We start from the raw sequence: 21034 nt of genomic DNA on the forward strand, positions 1-21034 counted from the left end.
TCATCGAAAATAACATGAAACTAATTTTAAAAGGAAGGGAAGATTAGATAGAGGAATTAGGTACTTGGAAATTGGAAAGATTCTCTTTAATCAGCTGAGTAGTCAAGCTTTGTACAATCACTGCATTGTTGAGCTCCTGCAGCTTACTAAAAGAAATTGGTGCCTTATTTTTACCAACATCATTCTCTGAAAACACAAAGTTACTGGATCTGCACTGTAGCAATCATTAATTTTAATGATTAGAAATTTCCTTCAAGGAAAAGTAAACATGCAAAAAAAAAAAAGCAAACAAAGGGAAAATAGTGGATTAGGAAATAACCTATTGCCATATTGAGAATGAAGATCCAATTCATGATAAATTCGACAATTCATAATGCAACGCTTCTACCAGCTAAATAAAAGAGTGGATGGAATTTAAAATGACATATTGGGTATATATCTCTGCTTTATTTCATTCACAAAACCAGATGTTTCTATAATTTATAATAGAAAACTATATATTTAATTGATTAGCTTCAGCGTTCTTTTACTCTAAAACAAAAATAGGCCTCCTTTCAAATACTATAGACGAAATGAGTTTACATTTTCACCATTTCGAGGTTGTCAAACTCAATCTTAGCAAAAACATTCTAGATATCAAACAAAAATCTTACCATCCAGATATATTTAATTGTTGTCTAACACTACCTGTTGATTGCAATGCCCTATGACTAACAAAGTTATCAGAACACCAAGAAGGATCCTCATCTGAAAAGTCATTCATATATAATTAACAAATTTGACATAAGAACAAATAAATAGCAAGAATTGAATAATTAAAATATAAAAGATATCATAAATATGTACTTACTGTTTTGCTGGTAGGCATGATATACATTCAAGAGCGTGAGATGATCCCCATCAATGTGTCCTAACCTAGCTTTTGCTTCATCGGCAACTTTTTGTGCCTTCCTAGGCCGGACAAAGCAATTGGGTACTAAAGAAAGAAATTGTTATCACAGAGGAGGCCCACAGAAGGTCAGCAGATGCATAGAGGCATGAAAAACTGTGGCATTTCAGATTCATTCATTATTCATAAATGATTTGAATGGCTAGAAATTAAGGACTAAATTGAGGAGACTTGCTAGCTTAGGAACAGCTCTCCAACAACTTTGGCCATTACTGAGGATGAATTTTAATTAGTATATCTCCAAAAAAGATCTAGAAAATAAATATGATAATTTTCTTAAATTTTGCTCATTTAAAAAAGTATTAAAATTCAAGAAATAGAGATGACATGTTGTTTTGTTATCTTTTAATTTCATCTATAAATTAACAGCCTTTACATGATTTTTAATTAATTAAGTCAGTTTTCAAGGCTAATTCTGTTTCCACGGAAGTTGGCAATCTCAGAAGATTACTTAATTAATTAACTAACAACATTAGCAATAAGACTCCAAAGTAGTATATTTCTAACATATATATCCTGATTTGTCAAATAAAGCTTATTATTAAATTTGATATTTGATTGGGAAGGAAGGATGTAAGATGCTATAGTACATGTAAGTGGCCTAAAACAAATCATAAAAATAAATGATCTAAAATTATATGTGTATATAAATTGAATTTAATTAAAATACACTAACAGTATAAGATTTTTTACACTTATCATCCAATAATAAAGTGTGGTGTATGGTAAAGTTATTGACTTGACTTTTACAATATTTTTAAAAAGCCATACCTGATGGAAGCCTGCTGGTGGGGCTTATATGGAGGCTGGATCTTTAAGCTTCAATGAGATCCTTTAATGATGATTTTCCACCATGGAGATGCAGCGGAAGAAAAAGGAGAAGAAATGAGAGAAGGCGTCATCCACTAGGGAATAAGCCATGGAAAAGGAGCTTCACCATCAAGATGAGCCTTGGATAAGAAGCTTGGAGAGGATGTTTCAATGGAGGAAAAGAAAGAGGGGGAGAAAGTGAGACGGGGGAGCACGAAATTGAAGGAAGAAAAAGGGAGAGAAGTTGAACTTTGAGTTGTGTCTCACAAGACTCTCATTCATCAAAGTTACAACAAGTGTTACACATGCTTCTATTTATAGACTAGGTAGCTTCCTTGAGAAACTTTCTTAAGAAAACTTCCTTGAGAAGCTTCTTTGAGAAAACTTCCTTGAGAAGCTAGAGCTTAGCTACACACACCCCTCTAATAACTAAGCTCACCTCCTTGAGAAGAAAAGCTAGAGCTTAGCTACACACCCCTGTAATAGCTAAGCTCACCCCTATGACAAAAATACATGAAAATACAAAAAAAAAGTCCTTACTACAAAGACTACTCAAAATGTCCTGAAATACAAGGCTAAAACACTATACTACTAGAATGGCCAAAATACAAGGCCCAAAAGAAGGAAAAACCTATTCTAATATTTACAAAGAAAAGTGGATCCAACCTTGACCCATGGGCTCAAAAATCTACCCTAAGGTTCATGAGAATCCTAGGGCCTTCTTTAGTAGCTCTAGCCCAAGGCCCCTTGGAGTCTTCTATCCAATACCCTTGGGGGTAGGATTGCATCAATACCTAAAATAATTTTTAATAATTTTTAATTGGTTCACAGTGTAAATCTTGAATAGCTTGAAAAGTTGCGAGTTAGTAGAGTACCTCTAAAAGCCAAACTCCACACAGTAATGAGTTAGTAGAGTACCTCTATATTTCCTTGGAATAGAATCAAGATACGAGTTAGTAGAGTACCTCTAAAAGCCAGACTCCACACAGTAACTTAACATAGTAAGCATAGAAGTATATGTTGCACAATGAAAAGTTGAAAACACAAAGCATGGACAATTTTTCCTAAGAAAGGATTCATATGATTGCAAATTCTGCTTTCTTTCAAAGTACGTAGTCTACATAGACACAAAAATAATTCATTCTGTGAGTGATCCATGAAAAATTAGGCTAAGAAATAGCCAAATTTAAACTGTAAAGAGCGAAATTTATAATAAGTATTTTTCATGTGTTTGGTGAGTTTTAATCCCATGATCTCTTCTTCCATCTAGTTCTAAGGGGAAGAAAATGCATTAGGACACTAACAGCCAGAAGCACACTATTTTTTGTGGAAATATGTATATAGGTTATAGTTTATCTTTAATATCTAAGTTTCCGGAAGATATACAATTGGTAGCATTCTTTGTGGGCTTCCTAACAAGAAAAACAAATAAAATTTAAATAGAAGATAAAAATTAAAGTACTAAAGCTAGCTACAATCATCCATAGCACATGTTTAAACAAGGATTTCAAATTAGCAATACCAAACTAAATATGAAAAGAATAATTGGATTTATATCAAAACAAACTCCATATAAATATATTTGCCATAAATATAACAAGGAATCATACTCATCTTTTAAAAAAAAAAATAGGACATCTGCATATGCATAACTAAAATATCTCTGATTGCATAAAGCGATATTTGAGAATCAGTTCATTAATTAGTGTAATTTTTTTTAATAGTAAGAATCAAACACATACTAAAACTTTTATAATAATTTTATGCACATTTATCCAACTAATTAATTAAATTAGACCTATTGGTGTTTAACTTTTTATTTTTTTCTTCCAAGAAAAGCAAATACTATTATTATTAAGAGCCATAAGATTAATTTGACCCAAAAATGATATGGATTACACCTGATAGCCAGCAATAAAGGGAACCTTGTGCGAAACATCCCAGAAGGGATTATGTTTCTTGTTTCTTACGGTACTCAAAAAAATGATAAGGATTACAAAAACTGACATATTATTATAATACAATAATATCCCAAATTACCCAAACCAATCTATTTCTTGTTTCTTCCTGTACTGAAAAAAAAATATCAAGCACCTAATGGTTATGATTCAAAAGTAGCACTCAAAACCTAGAGCAAGGCCTAACAAACCGTAATATGTGCTCATTACCTGAAATCGGTGACTCATTGCCGTTGTTGTTGTTGTCATTGTCGTTGCCGAGGCCTGTGAGACAAACAACAAAAATCAGATCTCCCTTTGTAAGGAGTGACACCAAGAGCAGTTGTAAATTAAAGAGAGAGAGAGAGAGAGAGAGAGAGAAAACGCTGCCGTTGCAAGGACAGTGAGTAAGTCATCGTGGTTCTCGAACCTTCCAAGGAATGGAAAGAAAATTTTGCGGCACTATTGAAGGTTAAATGACTACTGAAAGAGAAAAAAAAAGGGTTTAGCATTGAGGACACGTGACCTTGTTGGCCTAGACCCATAATTTGCCTTTTTATATTTGCCATCCCTACAACTACAATGTTCAATGTGCTATCATCCACACATGATACACACAACCAAGAGGGTCTTTTCAATGTTGGATCCTTCAAGTTATACATTAAATATAAATTTCCATAAATAATTTTTGATATATTATTAATTAATCAAAAAATATTTTAACCACATTTTAAAAATTATAACTTTTGTCAATATAATACTGATTTGTAATCAAGTGAAATCAATATCTATTTTAGTTAAATTCATAAAATTATTACATTATATCATATATTATCATTGAATGGTTAAACTCCTTTTTTTAAAAAAATAATTAATTTTAATTTTAAATTTTTGTAAAGGATAAGCAACACATACTCAACAACGTGGCAATTTTGTTTTCTCTAAAGTAATTAAATTTAATTTTAAATTTTTGTAATTATCTTCTAGAAATAGATAGCACTTGTGATTATGAAGCATAGTGGATATATTTGTTATTGTAGAAGCAAGCTTCATGATGATGAACCAAGCAATTTTGATGATGCCAAAAGCCCAAGTAATTGATTGAAGATTGATTCAAGACTTCAAGATCAAGCATCAAGAATCCAATCCAAGATTCAAGATTCAAGAGAAGAAATCAAGAATCAACAAGTCAAGACTTCATATAGAATAAGTATTAAAAGATTTTTTCAAAATCCAAATAGCACAGTTTTGTTTTACAAAAGAATTTTCTCAAATTTTCTAAGTTACCAGAGTGATTATTCTCTGGTAATCGATTACCAGTTGGTAGTAATCGATTACCAATGACCAGTTTGGTTTTCAAAATGTTTTCAAATGGTTTACAACGATCCAAAATGATTTTCAAATAGTGTAATCGATTACACTATATTAGTAATTGATTACAAGTGAATCTGAACATTGGAATTCAAATCCAATTGTGAAGCATCACAACTTTTCATAAAATGAATTGTGTAATCGATTACACCTTTGTGGTAATCGATTACCAGTGAACAGTTTTGAAGAAAAAGTTAAGAGTTATAACTCTTAACATGATTTTCTCAAAAGTCATTACTTTTCCAATGGTTTCTTTGACTAGACATGAAGAGTCTATAAAAGCATGACTTTGACACACATTCAAAACATATATGATATTCTTCCAAACAATTCTTTTTCACAATCTTTCTCTAACCATTGCCCATTGTTTTTTCTTTGCCAAAAAGCTTTCTAAACTTTGTTTCAAAACTTTGTTTTTCTGCAAGTGGAAATTCTGCAGAAAACAAATTGTGTTATCCTTTCATCTCTTCTCCCTCTTGCCAAAAGATTCAAAGGACTAACCGCCTAAGAATTATTTTGTTTCTCCCTTCCCCCTCTTGACAAAAGATTCAAAGGACTAACCGTCTGAGAATTCTTTTGATTCTTCCCTTTTCCATAAACAAAAGATTTCAAAGGACTAACCCCCTGAGATATCTTTTCTTTTTCCTTACAAAGATTCAAGGGACTAACCACCTAAGAATTCTTTGTCTTAACACATTGGAGCGTACATCCTTTATGGTACAAGTAGAGCGTACATCTACTTAGGTTGTTATACTGAGAACAAGAGAGGGTACATCTCTTGTGGATCAGTTCAAGTGGAGCGTACATCCACTTGGTTGTTCAAAGAGAACAAGGGAGGGTACATCCCTTGTGGATCTTTGCTTGTAAAGGATTTTACAAGGTTATTGGAAATCTCAAGAACCGATGGTTGCTTGGGGACTGGATGTAGGCACGGGTTGTGGCCGAACCAGTATAAATCTTGTATTTGTCTTCTTTTTCCCTACACTCTTTACTTTTCCGCTGTGTACTTTTATTTCCGCTTTACTTTTGTCTAAGTTATTTTTTTTGTTCTTTACTTCCTCATAACTTAGTAGTAAAGCGTAATTGAATCTAGTAATATTAAGAAGGATACTTTTTTAATTAATTTCATTTCAAAAAAATATCCGCTATTCTAGTAATATATTAATTTCATTTCAAAAAAAATATGTATTTTTTTAATTTAATTTATTAATTCTATATAATTTTTCTATTTAAATTTATCATATAAATATTTTTTATAATTTATTTATGTGAAAATAACAAGTATATATTTTTTTATAAAATTTTTTATTTTAAATATTTTATAATTTTTCTATTTAAAATTTTTGAAAGAAAATTAAATTTATATATTAATTCCATAGTCGAGAACTCATAAAAACAAAAAAAAAACTAAAAGTATTGAAAACTATAACCTTTTTAAGAAGAAAAAAAAACTAATTTTGTTATTTTTATAATAATTAAATAAAATATATTAATAATAAATTTTAATTTTTTTACAATATAATTGTTTTTACCAAAATTCTATAAAAATTCTATAAAAGTTAAACTCTATTATTAAAAATAGTTTTTTTAAAATTTTTAAATGAACTAATATGCAATAATTTATATAAATGTGTGTTATATTTAAATGATAATCATGAAATAATAAAATTAAAATTATAGAATTTATTTTAAAAATATAGTTTAATTTTTAAATGCTTACCTTTTGAATTTTTTGTTGTTCATTAATTATTATATTTTTTTAATTAAAATATAATTAATAACTCAATATATGATATTTAAAATATATAAATAATTAAAGAAGAAGAGTTTATATTAATATCGGTTATTTGAAAATCGATGTTGTAAGTGCTTAACGACACCGGTTTTCAAATAACTGATGTTAATAGGACGATGTTAAAACTCATTTTTTTAGTAGTGCTTGATGGTGAAGAAGTTTGGAAAATTTCTCAAAAGATCCGAAGATAGAAAATTCTCTAAACCTTCAAAGAAGATAGAAAACAACAACACCTTCACATGCTTCGAATATGGGAAGCAAGGTCACATCAAATCTGAATGTCTTATCTATCTTAGAAAATAACTTGCTGAAAATAAATAAAAGAATGATATAAAATAGAGAAAGTCCTACATAGCATGGGAAGACAATGCATCCCCATCCTACGACTCTTCTAGTCAAGAAGAAGTTGCAAATGTATGCTTGCTGGCATAGTCAATGGATGACTCCTCAACCATTGAAGAAACTGAGGTAAATTTTAAATTTGAAGAATTTTTGGAAGCATTTAATGAAATGCATGAAGAAGTGAAAAGGCTTGCTATTTTGAACAATAACATGAGAAGCAATCTACAATTGCATATCACTAAATTGGCTTCAACATAAAATGAGCTGTAAAAATTTATACAAGAAAATGAAAAACTTGTTTCAAGCTATAAAGTCACTAGTTGTGTTTGTGCTTCTACTTCTCTTAATATGGATGACTACAAATCTTTTCAAATTGAGTTTGAAATGTTTAAAAAGGATCACTATGAAGAATGTATGAAGTTGCAAACTAAGCTTTTCTATCTCAATGAGCAAAAGCATACTACCGATAAGATTGGTATGGGGTATAACAAGCAAACTACCTTTTCTAAGAAAACCAAGTTTGCATCCTCCAAAAGGGTGAACCCAAACAAAGTCTCCAAAAAGAAAAACATAGTGCATTCTAATTTTTCTTTACTTTGGTTGAGGGCAAGCAAGATTCTAGGTTGGGGGCAATTGATAAGTGCCAAATTTAATTTTTTTTGGGATTAAATTGTTAGCACTCATCTTTTAATTATAATAGTTTTCATATAAACTACCCTTAAATCTAGTTATTTTATATATATTATACATTTAATAATGTTGTTGTTTAAATACAAAAGATTCATCCATGATTTTGTAGGTTTTGAGGGTTGTTTGTTAGATCCAGAAATAAAACCAAAAGGAAGGGTAAAATGGTATTTTTAGAAAGATTTCTGACCCCAAATATAATTTATAAAGATAAAATAATCATTTTAAAATATAAAACTTTTGTTCGGTAAAGTAAACTCAAAATTTGGGGGGAAAAAATGGATCATGATTCGTCATCTTGTATTATGTTTCATTCCCATGTTTACATACCAAATGAATGGAACAATTTCTCCTTTCACTTCGTCCTTTTGACCTTCTCCATTCACCCCCTATCACAAATTGTAATATGTCCTAAAAGTGTCAATGACATTGGTACAAAAGAAGAATCTGATTAATCGCCCTAAGTGAAGTCTTCCCTTTTAATTACATTTTTTTTATTTGTAAGGTTACTCGAGACCTTATTTAAGTAGACCAAGTTTAATACTACTCGAATCAACGCCTTATTTGTAGGGCCCATAAATATATGGGAAAATTCTTGTAGTAAATTTAGCTTTTTTTATATATATCAAAATGAACTTGTATTATATCACTATTCAAACTTTCAACAATACAATTAGGAATGACATCGCAGTAGCAGGGGCCAGCTTGAAATTTAGCTTATTTTTTAAACCTTAGATATTCTTCATTTGTGTCATACATGAATATTATTCTTCCTCTTTTAATGTATACTTTTTAATCTACGTGAACTAATCATGTTTTGTTTGTCATTTAATTTTATCGCATAGGAGTCTATTACTTATATCTTTTCAATATTTTATACATTTTATTAATATTTTTTAAAAAATTACAAGATACTTGTTATAATTATAACATTTTTTTGAATTTACCTTTTCAGAAATTCAAGCTGTAAATTTTCCATAATATTGTTTTTATAAAATTATACGATTTATCTTTATGTAATTTAAATTGGCACCATTTGAGTTATGTATAAATATTAAGTTGTTCCAATAATTAATAAATTCCACGATAGATCTACTAAATTCAAGTTCAAAAAATAATATTGAGGTGGTCATCAAAATATCCATTAGATTTGAGCTCAGATAAATCTCATAGTGAACTACAATAACTAAGCGTATATAATTTTACCGTATACTTATGTAATCTGAAATGCTTACCTAATTTAATTTGTATAAAAAAATTGTCATTAATGTCATGGTGTAAATTCAATCACAAATGATTATTGATATAATTTTTAAGGTAATTATTATAAAAATCAATAAATTTATTATATATGTGATAAGTTGTAATTAAATAACACGGTAAAACTTAATGCATAGTTGTTGATATGATTTTTTAAGATAATTTTATAAAATAAAACTTACTATATATATGATGAGTTGTGATTGGTTAATACTGTAAAAAATTTAGTACATAATTTTTTCTCTCAATATTTTTTTAACATATATAGATGTTAAAAAATAATAAATTTTTTTATTGAAAAGTGTAAATTAATATCATGATTCAAAGAGAGAGATTGTTCTCTCATTTTTTTATTCACCTAAAAAAATTAAAAGCTAATTAGTGTCCTAACGCCCTTAGATCATTGGCTAAGGAAGTATAATTAAAAGATAATTTTTTTATTAAAATGCAAAGAAATACATTTTTTTTATAATTTTTAATTGTACTCTCATATACATTCCAATAAAATTTTTCCTCCAAAAATGATAGAGAGACTATTCTAGTAAAAGAAATATCTTTTTGAAATCAATAATTCAATTAATGCAAGGTATAGATAGAGTTTAGTTATATTTTCAATTATTATATGATATTTTCAGATTTATTGTAAAAGATTATATTTTTTATGGGACAAAAAAAAAAGATTACACTTATGACCAACAAATGTTAATCCAGTTGATAAGGTTGTCAATGTAAGAACCTTACTAGTGAGTAATCCCGTAAGTATTTAAACATTTTTTTAAGTTTTGAGGTTTATTCTAACTATTGAATCTCAATCTATCGGAAATTAATTCACCTAAACTTTTGTATCTAAAAAAATTTAGTAAATTACATTTATTCATCCCATGTTTTTGTTTTTTCGGCATTAAAGATGAAAAAATAGAATATGAGGAAATAAAATGGAAATATTAATCACCGTTATTTAGATCATGTTAAATTAAATTAAATCTATCGAGATTTGTTTCATTTTATTATATTTAACTAGTCTTTCTTTCTTCTATATAAAGTTTAAAATCAAAATACAATTCAACTAATGAAATATATTTTTTAATAAGAAAAATGAAATACTTTTTACGCAAAATTTAAATAATATAATAATAATCATAATAATATAATACATTTTTTAATTTTGTTCCATTTCAGTTACACAATAATACACACGCTTTTTATTTTCAATTCTCTCCCTGGCACTTACTCAGACATAGTAGAAGGAAAAAGAATTCAAAATCAATCATAGGACAAGAAGGGCGCCAAGCATAATCTTTTAATTGCCTAATTTCAAAATTAAATCCAAAGATTTACAAGATTCACTCACCAATAAAGTCGTCATTAGATTAAATTAAGATTTAACTGTTTTTGGGATAAGACAATTAATGATAACCATATCTTATCATATATTTTTGGTATAAATCATGTACAATCTTTTTCACATCAGTAATTAATCTCATACTTATATGATTGCAAAATCATATCCAAATTAAGATTTACCCGATTTGATCATCACGAACGGAAGGGTTGCTACAGTGTTATATATATATATATATATATATATTCAAAGAACAGAAGGTTGATCATCTATACAAGCAAATTCCTCATAAAATAAAAGAAAAAAAGCTATCCATGGCTGCGTGGAAGAAGTTGGCAATTTTAGGGAAGGGTTCTTATGCTACGGTTTATCTTGCTACTGTTGCTCTTCCACAAGAATGCAATGAGAAGGTTGTAGCGGTCAAGAGTTCGAGCCCTTTCTCTTTCTCAATTGCTTCAATGCAGAAGGAAAAAAGAATACTGGACTCATTCTTGGGTTGCAAGGAAATCCTTCAATGCTATTTTGACCAATTCACTGTTGAGAGAAATTATGTGACATACAATCTTTTCATGGAGTGTGCTCCTTATGGTTCTCTTCTTGGTTTAGTAAACAAGAAGGGGCCAATATCGGATAGTGAAGTAAGAGTCTACACTCGTATGCTTCTCAAAGGGCTTTCTTGCATTCATCGAAAAGGAGTCGTCCATTGTGATCTCAAACCGGACAACATCCTTCTCTTTCCTTCATCTGATGATCATGCAAGGTATCAACTGAAGATTGCTGATTTTGGGTTGTCCAAGACTAGAGAAGATGCAAATGCTGAGTATGGGAAGGTCAAGTTTAGAGGGACACCTTTTTACATGTCACCAGAATCGGTCGTTGGTCAGATTGAACCAGCGTTAGATATATGGTCTCTTGGGTGCATTGTAATCGAGATGATCACTGGATTCCGTGCATGGAAGAACCTGCGAACCCAAAAGGAGATAATGTTCAAGCTTGTTGTCCTTCAAGAAGCACCTGAAATACCCAATGAACTGAGTTGGGATTGCAAGAATTTCTTGAGCAAGTGTTTTGTGAAGGATCCTAGGCAGAGATGGACTGCTACAATGCTTCTCAACCATCCTTTTCTTTATCCAACACGTTACATGTGTAGTTCATCTTTTTTCTCATATGATATTGTTAGTCATGTGCCCTTTAAGGTATAAGATATACCGGTTGATCGAATGTTTTGCTTTCGTATTCAGTGTGTTTTCTTTTCTAAGTAAATTTTTTAGTAAAGCAATGTAGAAAATAACTATATTGTTATATATGCAGACTGTTATGTAGTATATGGAGAATTGAGTTTATTTCCAGTATATCATTCTCATTCTTATTGGAGAACAGTTACTGGCCCGAGCATGATATGATAAACAATTAAGATTACATGGCCAATAGTTTTGGGATAACAGGGTGTTGTGAGTTATGTTGCTATAACATGGTGGACACTTTGTAACGATTTAAATGCGTTGCCTGCTATTTTCATTGTAACAAACTTTATTTGCAACATTTTGTGGTTCGATTCTTGTATATCAACGTTAAACTTACCTTAAAAAAATGAGAAAAAATTTAATTTGGTTAAGATTTGTAAACCAAGTGTTAGAATGACCAAGTGTCGTCATGAGTAAATCAAGGAAGACTGGTTTTAATCCAAGATGCCTATTTTTTTTGTAATTGATCAAAAACACAAATTTCAAGGGTTAAGGAATTGCTTTTAAAAATTAATTTCAAAGTAGAGTGCCAAAGCCGTGAATTGCTTTAGCTAGGAGAACTAAAATGTTAGGCTCTAAATACCAAGTCTCAATTATTACATTAGCTAGGAGAATTCAAAGTAATTCATATAACAAATTGTTGCAATATCTGCTTTCTCAGTTTCTCACCGCCATCCCCTTTTCTGCCAGTAGGAAGAATTCATGTTTACAGGATAGAGATCTGTTGCAGATGATGAAGCAGCCAATGTGTCATCCATTGAGAGACTCAGATTTTGAATCTCAGTTAACTTATTTTCTTCTATTATCTCTTGGTAACGCTGTTGCATCGCCTCCAACTTCTTCTCATCCAATGCCTCACTTGACTCCGAAAACACCTCCTGAACCACAGATCTACCTTCAAGCATGCTTACCACTAAGGACATTGTTGGCCTGAGGGAGGGAGTGACATTGGTGCATAAAAGAGACACGTTGATCTTCGCTGTAACCTCGTTTTTGTAGAAGTCCAAACCCAATCTTCTATCAACTAGCTCCATCAGATTACCTTTCCCTTTCAACATATGTGCCTGGTAAACAGAATGATATAATGATAGTTTGAAAGAACTCGTATCTGCGATATAATCTAGTAAGAAGCTATTCAAACTGCTGGATTCTAGTGTAATTTCTAGTCATAGTAACATAGTTTGACACTCCAAGAGTAAATAGAATTCCATGTAACATTTGTCACTAGTACGATTCTGCAGTCAATTTTGATATAATTATGGTAACTATAAAGTGTGCTCTTAAAGCGGTCAACTTCCACCATATGAAATAAAATGAGATTATGAGTAAATTAAATCTTACCATGTAATAGTTACTCATATACACTACTTATATACTCTTACATACCAAACATATACCACCCTAGCACTATTAGATACTCTATGGCTAAAGGAAAATAGCATTTTCGTGAACACATTATGGAAGTACTTACGCAATCAAGAAGATGGAATGCTTCTTCTTTCTGCGGTTGAATCATATTGCTCCGCCCACTAACAATTTCCAAGGCAACAACTCCGAAGCTATAAACGTCTGCTTTGTCTGTCAAATATCCATGCATAGCATACTCAGGAGCCATGTATCCACTGCACAAAACAAATTGTCAGCTACATTGATTGCAGAAACATAGTAAATGCTCAGACTTGTTCAAACTCAATATTTTTATTCTCTAACTAGTTGGCTAAATCCAATTCAAAAAGGTATGAAATTTTATAACATCTCTACTTTATTTCATCAAAGTCTAATCATATCATACAAAATATTTGTACAGAAAAAAAATCCCAATATTGAAACTCACTAAGTTCCAGCAATTCGGGTGCTTATGTGGGTATTGTCCTCTTCATCTAGCTTGGCTAAACCAAAATCAGATATCCTTGGGTTTAGATTTTTATCAAGCAACACATTAGTCGCCTTGATGTCCCTTTATGGACAATTTTCAATCTCGATTCCTCATGAAGGTATGTCAAACCTCTAGCAATACCAACACATATCTTTTGCCTTGTTGGCCAATCCAATTTTATGTGGTATTCTGCTGGACCTTCATTAGTGAAAAAAATGGAAACTACACAAAAATTTTGTGTTGTCATGTATATTAGTTAGAAGATGGAGAATATCATAGAAGTGACAACTGAAAGCAGCTAGCCACATAAGAAAGAAAGAATTACCAAACAAAGCACGAGCAAGGCTATTGTTTTCCATATATTCGTATACCAACAACAACTGATCTCCCTCGACACAACAGCCATAGAGTTTAACAAGACAAGGGTGTTGCAAAGCTGAAATCATGCCTAACTCGATTAGAAACTCGAGGTTCCCTTGCCTTGATTTTGAAGAAAGCTGCTTGACTGCTATTATGTCCCATCTGATAAATTTCCCTGTATATTGGGGATTGGAACATAGTTATTGGGTTGGAATCTTAATTTTTTTTCTTCTCATAAAGTAATAGATTCAATTAATAGATGCATGATAAATTGACAGAATATGCTAACACTGTCTAAAATACTTCGTACACAGGACCAAACCCTCCTTCTCCAATTTTATTGGCTTTGTTGAAGTTGTTTGTTGCTGCTTTGATTTGTCGTAAGGTAAATATAACCATTTGCATTTTTAAACCCTTTAGCTCTGTAAATTCAAACAAAGAAAGATTGTAGATCTCTAATAGTTGAGAAAGTCCCAGATTATTAATACTATTTTCACCATTGGCACACTTGATCAACTGTCCACAGAAAAATCGTCACGTGTGGCTAATTACATAAAGTGCTACATTTCCCAAAGGTGGAAAGTTGATGTACTTGGTGAATGATTGAAATAATCTAGAGTTATTAATTAGTAAATCTATGTAGTTCTTGGTTACCTGGTCTATGAATTCACTTTGTTACTTATCACCATTATGTGTTGGGAACCCCTAGTGGTCCTATTATGTTTATTTTGTTTGGTGATAAAAAAAAAATGTGTGAAGATGGTAATTTATATTAAAAAAAATATTAATAATTTTTGGGTAATCCACGCTCCTTAAAATAAAATTGTCTACACCCACAAAGGATCGTGACAACACAATAAAGATTATATCGTAGGAAAAACAATAACAAACACAAAAATTTAGCGTGACTCGACACCTTTTACCTACCTCCATGGAACCATCTCAAATGTATTTCACTATCACACAAATGATTATAAGATTGTAACACACCTTAAATTCTGTATTACTATACAAATCCGAGTATCCCACTCAATAGTTACAATAAATGATAACACTCACACAAAGATATTTTTCTCTTAACAAAGTGATTTTATTTCACAATTTCTCTTCTCACACACACTATCTTCATGTATATCTTCTCCACTAATTCTCTTATCTATTTGTAGTTAAGATTTCCACCAACTAAAATAAATAAGTTCTCTTGGAAATTGAAACAAAATAATTTTCAATGTATTCATTCAAATAGTCTTCATCTAGCGAGTAAAATTCAATAATCCAATTCGCATTTAAAACACCTAAACTTTAGTGGTAAAAATTCAATTTTTACTATGCATTAAATGTACCTTATCTTTTGGCTTGGAATTCTACAATAATAAAGAGTGAAGTTTATTTTTCATACACACTTTATATAGTGAGGATTTATTCACTCTTTATTAAACCGTCCACATGCTGATTCATTTTTCTTGCCAAGATGATTTGTAACATTCCATTTTTTTCGTAAATAAAATATTAGAGAATAATGATGTTTTATAATTAAATAAATAAAGAAAAATAGTTATAATAAAATAATGGTTTGAAAGAAAATAAAAAGAGTATTTTATTATTAATTCGATGGAGAATAAAATAGAGTTTCTTTTTTTATAAAATAATATAAATAAATAAATAGAGTAAATAATAGGTCGTGAATACCCCTAGCTATAAATAACAACATGCTAGGTCAGTTTTCAGACTGACTCCTTAGCCTTCTTTGCCTATCAATCTCATTTTTTTTCTCTTCTTCTCTCAAAACCCTCTCTTTTTCCCGCAGGCCACTAAACCTGTCTCAGAAAAATGACGATCTCGGACTCATTCACCGTTAGATTGTTGTGAAATTTAAACACCATGTTCGCAACACAATGCCGAGAATTCTCACCGTTGGAAATTTGGATATTATGTCTGAGCTGAGAGAAATATCCTTCGCATTGTAGCCTTTTTCTTTCCCGCAGAAACCCAGAGCTGTCTTGGAAAAACTACGATCTCGGTTTTGTTAACCGTTGGATTGTCATGAGATTTGGATATATTGTTCCAAATTCAAGTGTTCACGCTTTGACCGTTGGGATTTGCGAGATAATTTTCGTGGAGGGACAAAAAGGAATCGCATGAAGATAGTCCAAATCGAGGCTTCAATCCCTTCTCCGTTTCTCTGACGTTTGGGAACTCTATCGGAGCAATCGGAGGAAAAACTGGAGGAATCTTAGGGAACCGCTAGATATGCCGCTACTGCTATCGGAAGACACGTGAGTCCCCTTAGAGGTAAGGGATGAGTTATTCACAATTGGGGATTAGTGAGAACATGTGTAGGGATCAGAGTATCAATTGGAATGAGTTTTTGGGTGTTTCCGTCATTTTTTTATTCTATCCTTATAATTATAAGTGTGAATTATATATGTTTGACAAACCAATTATTGTGAAATTTATATGCTGTTGTGTCGAGTGTGAACCCTATAAATCGAGCATTTTTCTAATTAACATGAATTGATGAAATAAAGTAAGGAGAAATTTAGAGTAAGATATTGATTTTGTATTTTCTTTTCTTGCTTTTTAGTTTTTTTAATATAATTTAAAAATTAATATCATAATTGAAATTGACCAAAGTGTTCAAATAATTATTTAGAATTTGTGCATTGAAAGCTTACTTTGAAATTTGTGATCCAATATGATGTATGCTAGCTTATATATATAGAAGTAGTTATATATTTATTTATATTAATAATATAGGTAAATAATATTGTAAAGTTGTTATAGTATGATTAAAAAAATTATTAAGTGTTGGAGTTTGAAAATATTATGGTTAAATTTGATGAACATGTGTATGTTGCACCTTATGAATATCATTAGGAATGTTATGAGATGGTTGATGTGACGTTATGAGATGTTAAAGTGTGGGCATGATATTTGATTGTGAATAAGTGGATGTGTTTAACACTTAATGTTACATTAATTATATTGTGAGCTATGAATTATAGGATAACCCGACCAATATTTATGCGCAGTGTTAACGAGAAAGTGTAGGTTCCTAGTTAGGAACCAGTGTTAAATTATAGTGCAATGTGTTAAACGTGTTTGAAACTTGAGTGTGAGGTCGTGATATTGTGTAATTCCTGAGCAGTGTTTATAAATGGAATATGTGATAAATTATGGAATGACATGTTGCTTTGAGATTATAATATTGTTATTAAGATTGAGTATAAGTGTAAAGTTGAACATGTGTTAATTTGTGAGATACGTGTAAACATGTGATGGTGGATTGTGATATCATGAGGTGTGAAATTGTGAATGAGTTTTAGTTGTGGATAAGTGTGTAGTTAACACTTGATGTGAAATTACTTGTGTTGTAAGCTATGAATTGTACAATAACCTGACCAGTGTTATCTTGAGAAAAGTGTTGATGCGCAGTGTTAAAGAGAAAATGTAGGTTTCCTATTTAGGAACCAGTGTTAAATCGTAGCGCAATTGTGTTGAATGTGTTTAAAACACGAGTGTGAGGTCGTGGGTATTGTATAATTCATGAGCAGTGTCTGCATGTAAAACTATTTTAGGAGTTGGACCTGAATCAGGAGGGAGAGGCCCTGACGGACTCTTCGGAGTGTAGGCCTTGGGGGTCACCGGGTTTGAGTGCTTCTTTAAGCCTATGCTGATCCCATATGGTTGGAGCATTCTGGCAAAACATCGTGACCCTGACTGATCTCCCTATGATCTTACTTAGTGAGAGTGACCTGACAAACCCATTGTGTGGTGTGTCTTGTTATGTACTTCTAAGCGCCCCAGGGTGGTTTTTCACTGACATGGTAACACATTGCATATAGGATTGAGTCTTAACATAATTGTTGCATATGCTTGCTAATTGTTTATTATGAAGTTGATGTGTTATTATATCTTGATCGGAGTGTGGGATTCTTGTGTAATGTGATTGATGATTGAAAAGTGAATTTTGAATGACAAAGTGGTGAAATTACGTGAGCTATGTTTAAGCAAGTGGTATCTCATTTATATAATATCTATATTTAATTGTCTTGTCTCTCTATTAGCTATGAATGTGATGACTCACTCCCTGTGTGTTGTTGTGTTTGGATCCTGTGATGATCTTGAACTTGTGTTCGGGGAAACAGATGAATAGGTGGATGACTATGAAGAACCTCATGCTAGAGGACACAGGAACACAACACTATGATAGGATGTGACATTAGGATATAAGTTCTATATTAATTGTATGAAGTTTAGACGACCTTGTTTGAGACGAGATTACTTTATTATTTATTTGGACAAGTTTGAATATGATGTAGAAGAAAATGAATGTGAGCCTTTTTCCCCTTTGAAAGACTTGTTTCGGAAAAAAAAATGTTTTAAAAATACTTTTAATTAATATTTGAATTTTATTCCTTTATTAGTATACATGTGAGGGGTAGAGGGTGTCACATGATTAACAAGCTTTGAAGGTTAATTGCATACCCTAAATTTAGGTGCATGCTCAAATTTATATCACATGCAAGACTTCACTTTTGTACATCAAAAGTCAGTTTAAGCACAAATCTTATGTTCATTATATCAATAAATGCATGTAATTATTACCTTTTCCTAAAAAACTTTTCTGTCCTAGACAGCCTCTCCTCCAAAGTATACCAAATACCAGCACAAGAAAAACTACTACATCAGCCACAATTGCAGCCACAGAACCTGCAGACATGCTACTTCCATTTTCTGAGGGAAGGATGAAGTCTGCTTGATTGTTATAGAAGACATTGTTATACGAGCTTATATTGCATGTTTTAATTGTTCCCGGGAATATAAAAAATATTCCCAACTAATTTTATAATTAACCAAACATATTTTTTTATTAAATACTTAAGAATAATATTCTCATGTTTTATTTTCGGGAATAATACTTCCAAGACAAAAAAAGTTATGCATGAAACAAACACTCCATTAGTAGTTAAAGATAAGTATAACTCACAGGGATTTACAGATACAGCTGCTATAAGACGACCATATACTGACTTAAATGGAATACCAATTGTCTCTTTTCCAGCCTAATATAAGTGGATTTCCAATGTGTCACTACCAATCACAATGGTGAATGATTTTGTGACTGCTTTATTAACTCCCGCTGCTTCTTCTGCTATATTGAAATCCTTCAGCACCATATTTCCCTGCATGAAACCAATCTCAGCCTTAATGCTTCATAATGGCTATAATTGTTGGACCTTGTGGCCTCAATAATCTTAAGAGGGATAGGCTTAAAATGCAGAAGAAGCAACAACAATCAATTTAACAATGTTCTTTAAACATGCAAGACACAATTGATTGCAACAAAATAAATAAGATAAGGGAAGAGAGAATGCAAACACAATTTTATACTGGTTCGGCCACTTCCCGTGCCTACGTCCAGTACTCAAGCAACCCACTTGAGATTTCCACTATCTTTGTAAAATCCTTTACAAAGTCTGAACCACACAGGGACAACCCATCCCTTGTGTTTAGATGCTTTACAACAAGAGACTCACAGTCTCTTAGCCAATCTCATTGAATAAGAAGAATGGAAGAAAAATTCTCTCTTCAAGAGAAGAATATTACAATGAAGATCCATGGGTGAACTCTTAATGGATTTGCAAGTGTTTGCCCAAGAGTTCTTGAGAGAGCATTTGACAATGAAGTTCTCTTGGAATCTCTCTCATTTTCTTTTGAGAGGATAATACATTCTGGAACAGCAAAACTCTCTCATAAAATTCGTGCCCAAGTCACCTATTTATAGACCTTTGATGGCCATTCACAAATCCAATGAAAAGATGTGACTGTTGGCATATTTTCTGAAAACTCTCCACTGGTAATCGATTACAATGATTATGTAATCGATTACACAATTATAATTTGAAGGGTCATGACTTTTGAATTTGAATTTCAGGAGTTTCGTTGCTGGTAATCGATTACAGACATATGGTAATCGATTACATGTTGAAAATTCAAATTCAAAACATTTTTCAACAGCTATTTCTCAACCCTGTCTTCTGGTAATCGATTACACTTCCTGGTAATCGATTACCAGAGCCTTGCATGTTTCGAAAGCACTTTGTTTTAAGGCAAGGCTTGGTCTTTAGTGAATCTTGAAACAAGGCTTTGTTTGTTGAAACACTCTTGAATTATTCTTGAAGCAAATGCTTATCATTTGAAGCAGCCTTGTTTGATTCTTCTTTGGCATCATCAAAATCATGTATACATACATTCACAATAATTTTAAGCATGCAATGTTAGGATCTTTTTTTAATAAATTGTACTAATTGACTTCAAAAATGAAGAATCTAAGTGGGTAAATTTCCCCGGAGTAAGTGGCCAACGTTGTCCCGGTCCCAAAAAAGGATGGCAAGGTGCGAATGTGTGTAGACTATCGGGACATAAACTGAGCCAGTCCTAAGGATAATTTTCCCCTGCCACACATTGATATACTGGTAGATAATATAGCCAAGTTCTCCCTTTTCTCGTTTATGGATGGTTTCTCGGGGTATAATCAGATAAAGATGGCACCCGAAGATGTGGAGAAGACTACTTTCGTCACCCTATGGGGAACGTTCTACTACAAAGTGATGGCCTTCGGGCTAAAAAATGCTGGGGCAACCTATCAGCGTGCCATGGTAGCGTTGTTCCATGACATGATGCATAAGGAGATAGAGGTCTACGTAGATGACATGATTGCCAAATCTCAGACTAAGGATGAACACCTCGTCAATCTGCGTAAGCTGTTTGGAAGGTTGCGAAAATGCCAACTGAAGCTAAACCCAACCAAGTGCACCTTCGGGGTAAAGTCGGGGAAGTTGCTGGGATTCATCGTAAGTCAGAAAGGGATAGAGATAGATCCCGAGAAAGTGAAGGCCATTCTTGAAATGCCGGAACCACGCACGGAGAAGCAGGTTCGAGGTTTCTTGGGCAGGTTGAATTACATCGCGAGATTTATCTCGCAACTCACCCCTACATGTGAGCCCATTTTTTAAGCTATTACGTAAGAACCAGGCGGTCCTGTGGAACAGCGACTG

General features: G+C 31.9%; 1 protein-coding gene, 1 long non-coding RNA gene and 1 pseudogene across 2 annotated transcripts; 1 reads left to right on the plus strand and 2 right to left on the minus strand.

Moving 5' to 3' along the window:
- Positions 1–2497: 2497 nt before the first annotated feature.
- On the minus strand, positions 2498–4204 carry LOC121175027 (uncharacterized). Its single transcript, XR_005891899.1, has 3 exons — positions 3928–4204; positions 2635–2688; positions 2498–2553 (listed from the first exon to the last, which is right to left on the minus strand). It is a non-coding gene; the product is annotated as an uncharacterized lncRNA (long non-coding RNA).
- A 6603-nt stretch (positions 4205–10807) lies between these two features.
- Positions 10808–11695, plus strand: LOC102660670 (mitogen-activated protein kinase kinase kinase 20). The gene has a single exon (XM_006582569.1). The coding sequence runs from the start codon at positions 10808–10810 to the stop codon at positions 11693–11695; it is 888 nt and encodes a 295-aa protein (XP_006582632.1).
- Positions 11696–12402: 707 nt separating this feature from the next.
- LOC100813112 (probable leucine-rich repeat receptor-like serine/threonine-protein kinase At3g14840) lies at positions 12403–19165 on the minus strand (annotated as a pseudogene).
- Between the last annotated feature and the right edge of the window lie 1869 nt (positions 19166–21034).

This window comes from Glycine max, chromosome 6 (genome assembly GCF_000004515.6).
Source record: "Glycine max cultivar Williams 82 chromosome 6, Glycine_max_v4.0, whole genome shotgun sequence".
Taxonomy (NCBI): Eukaryota; Viridiplantae; Streptophyta; class Magnoliopsida; order Fabales; family Fabaceae; genus Glycine; species Glycine max.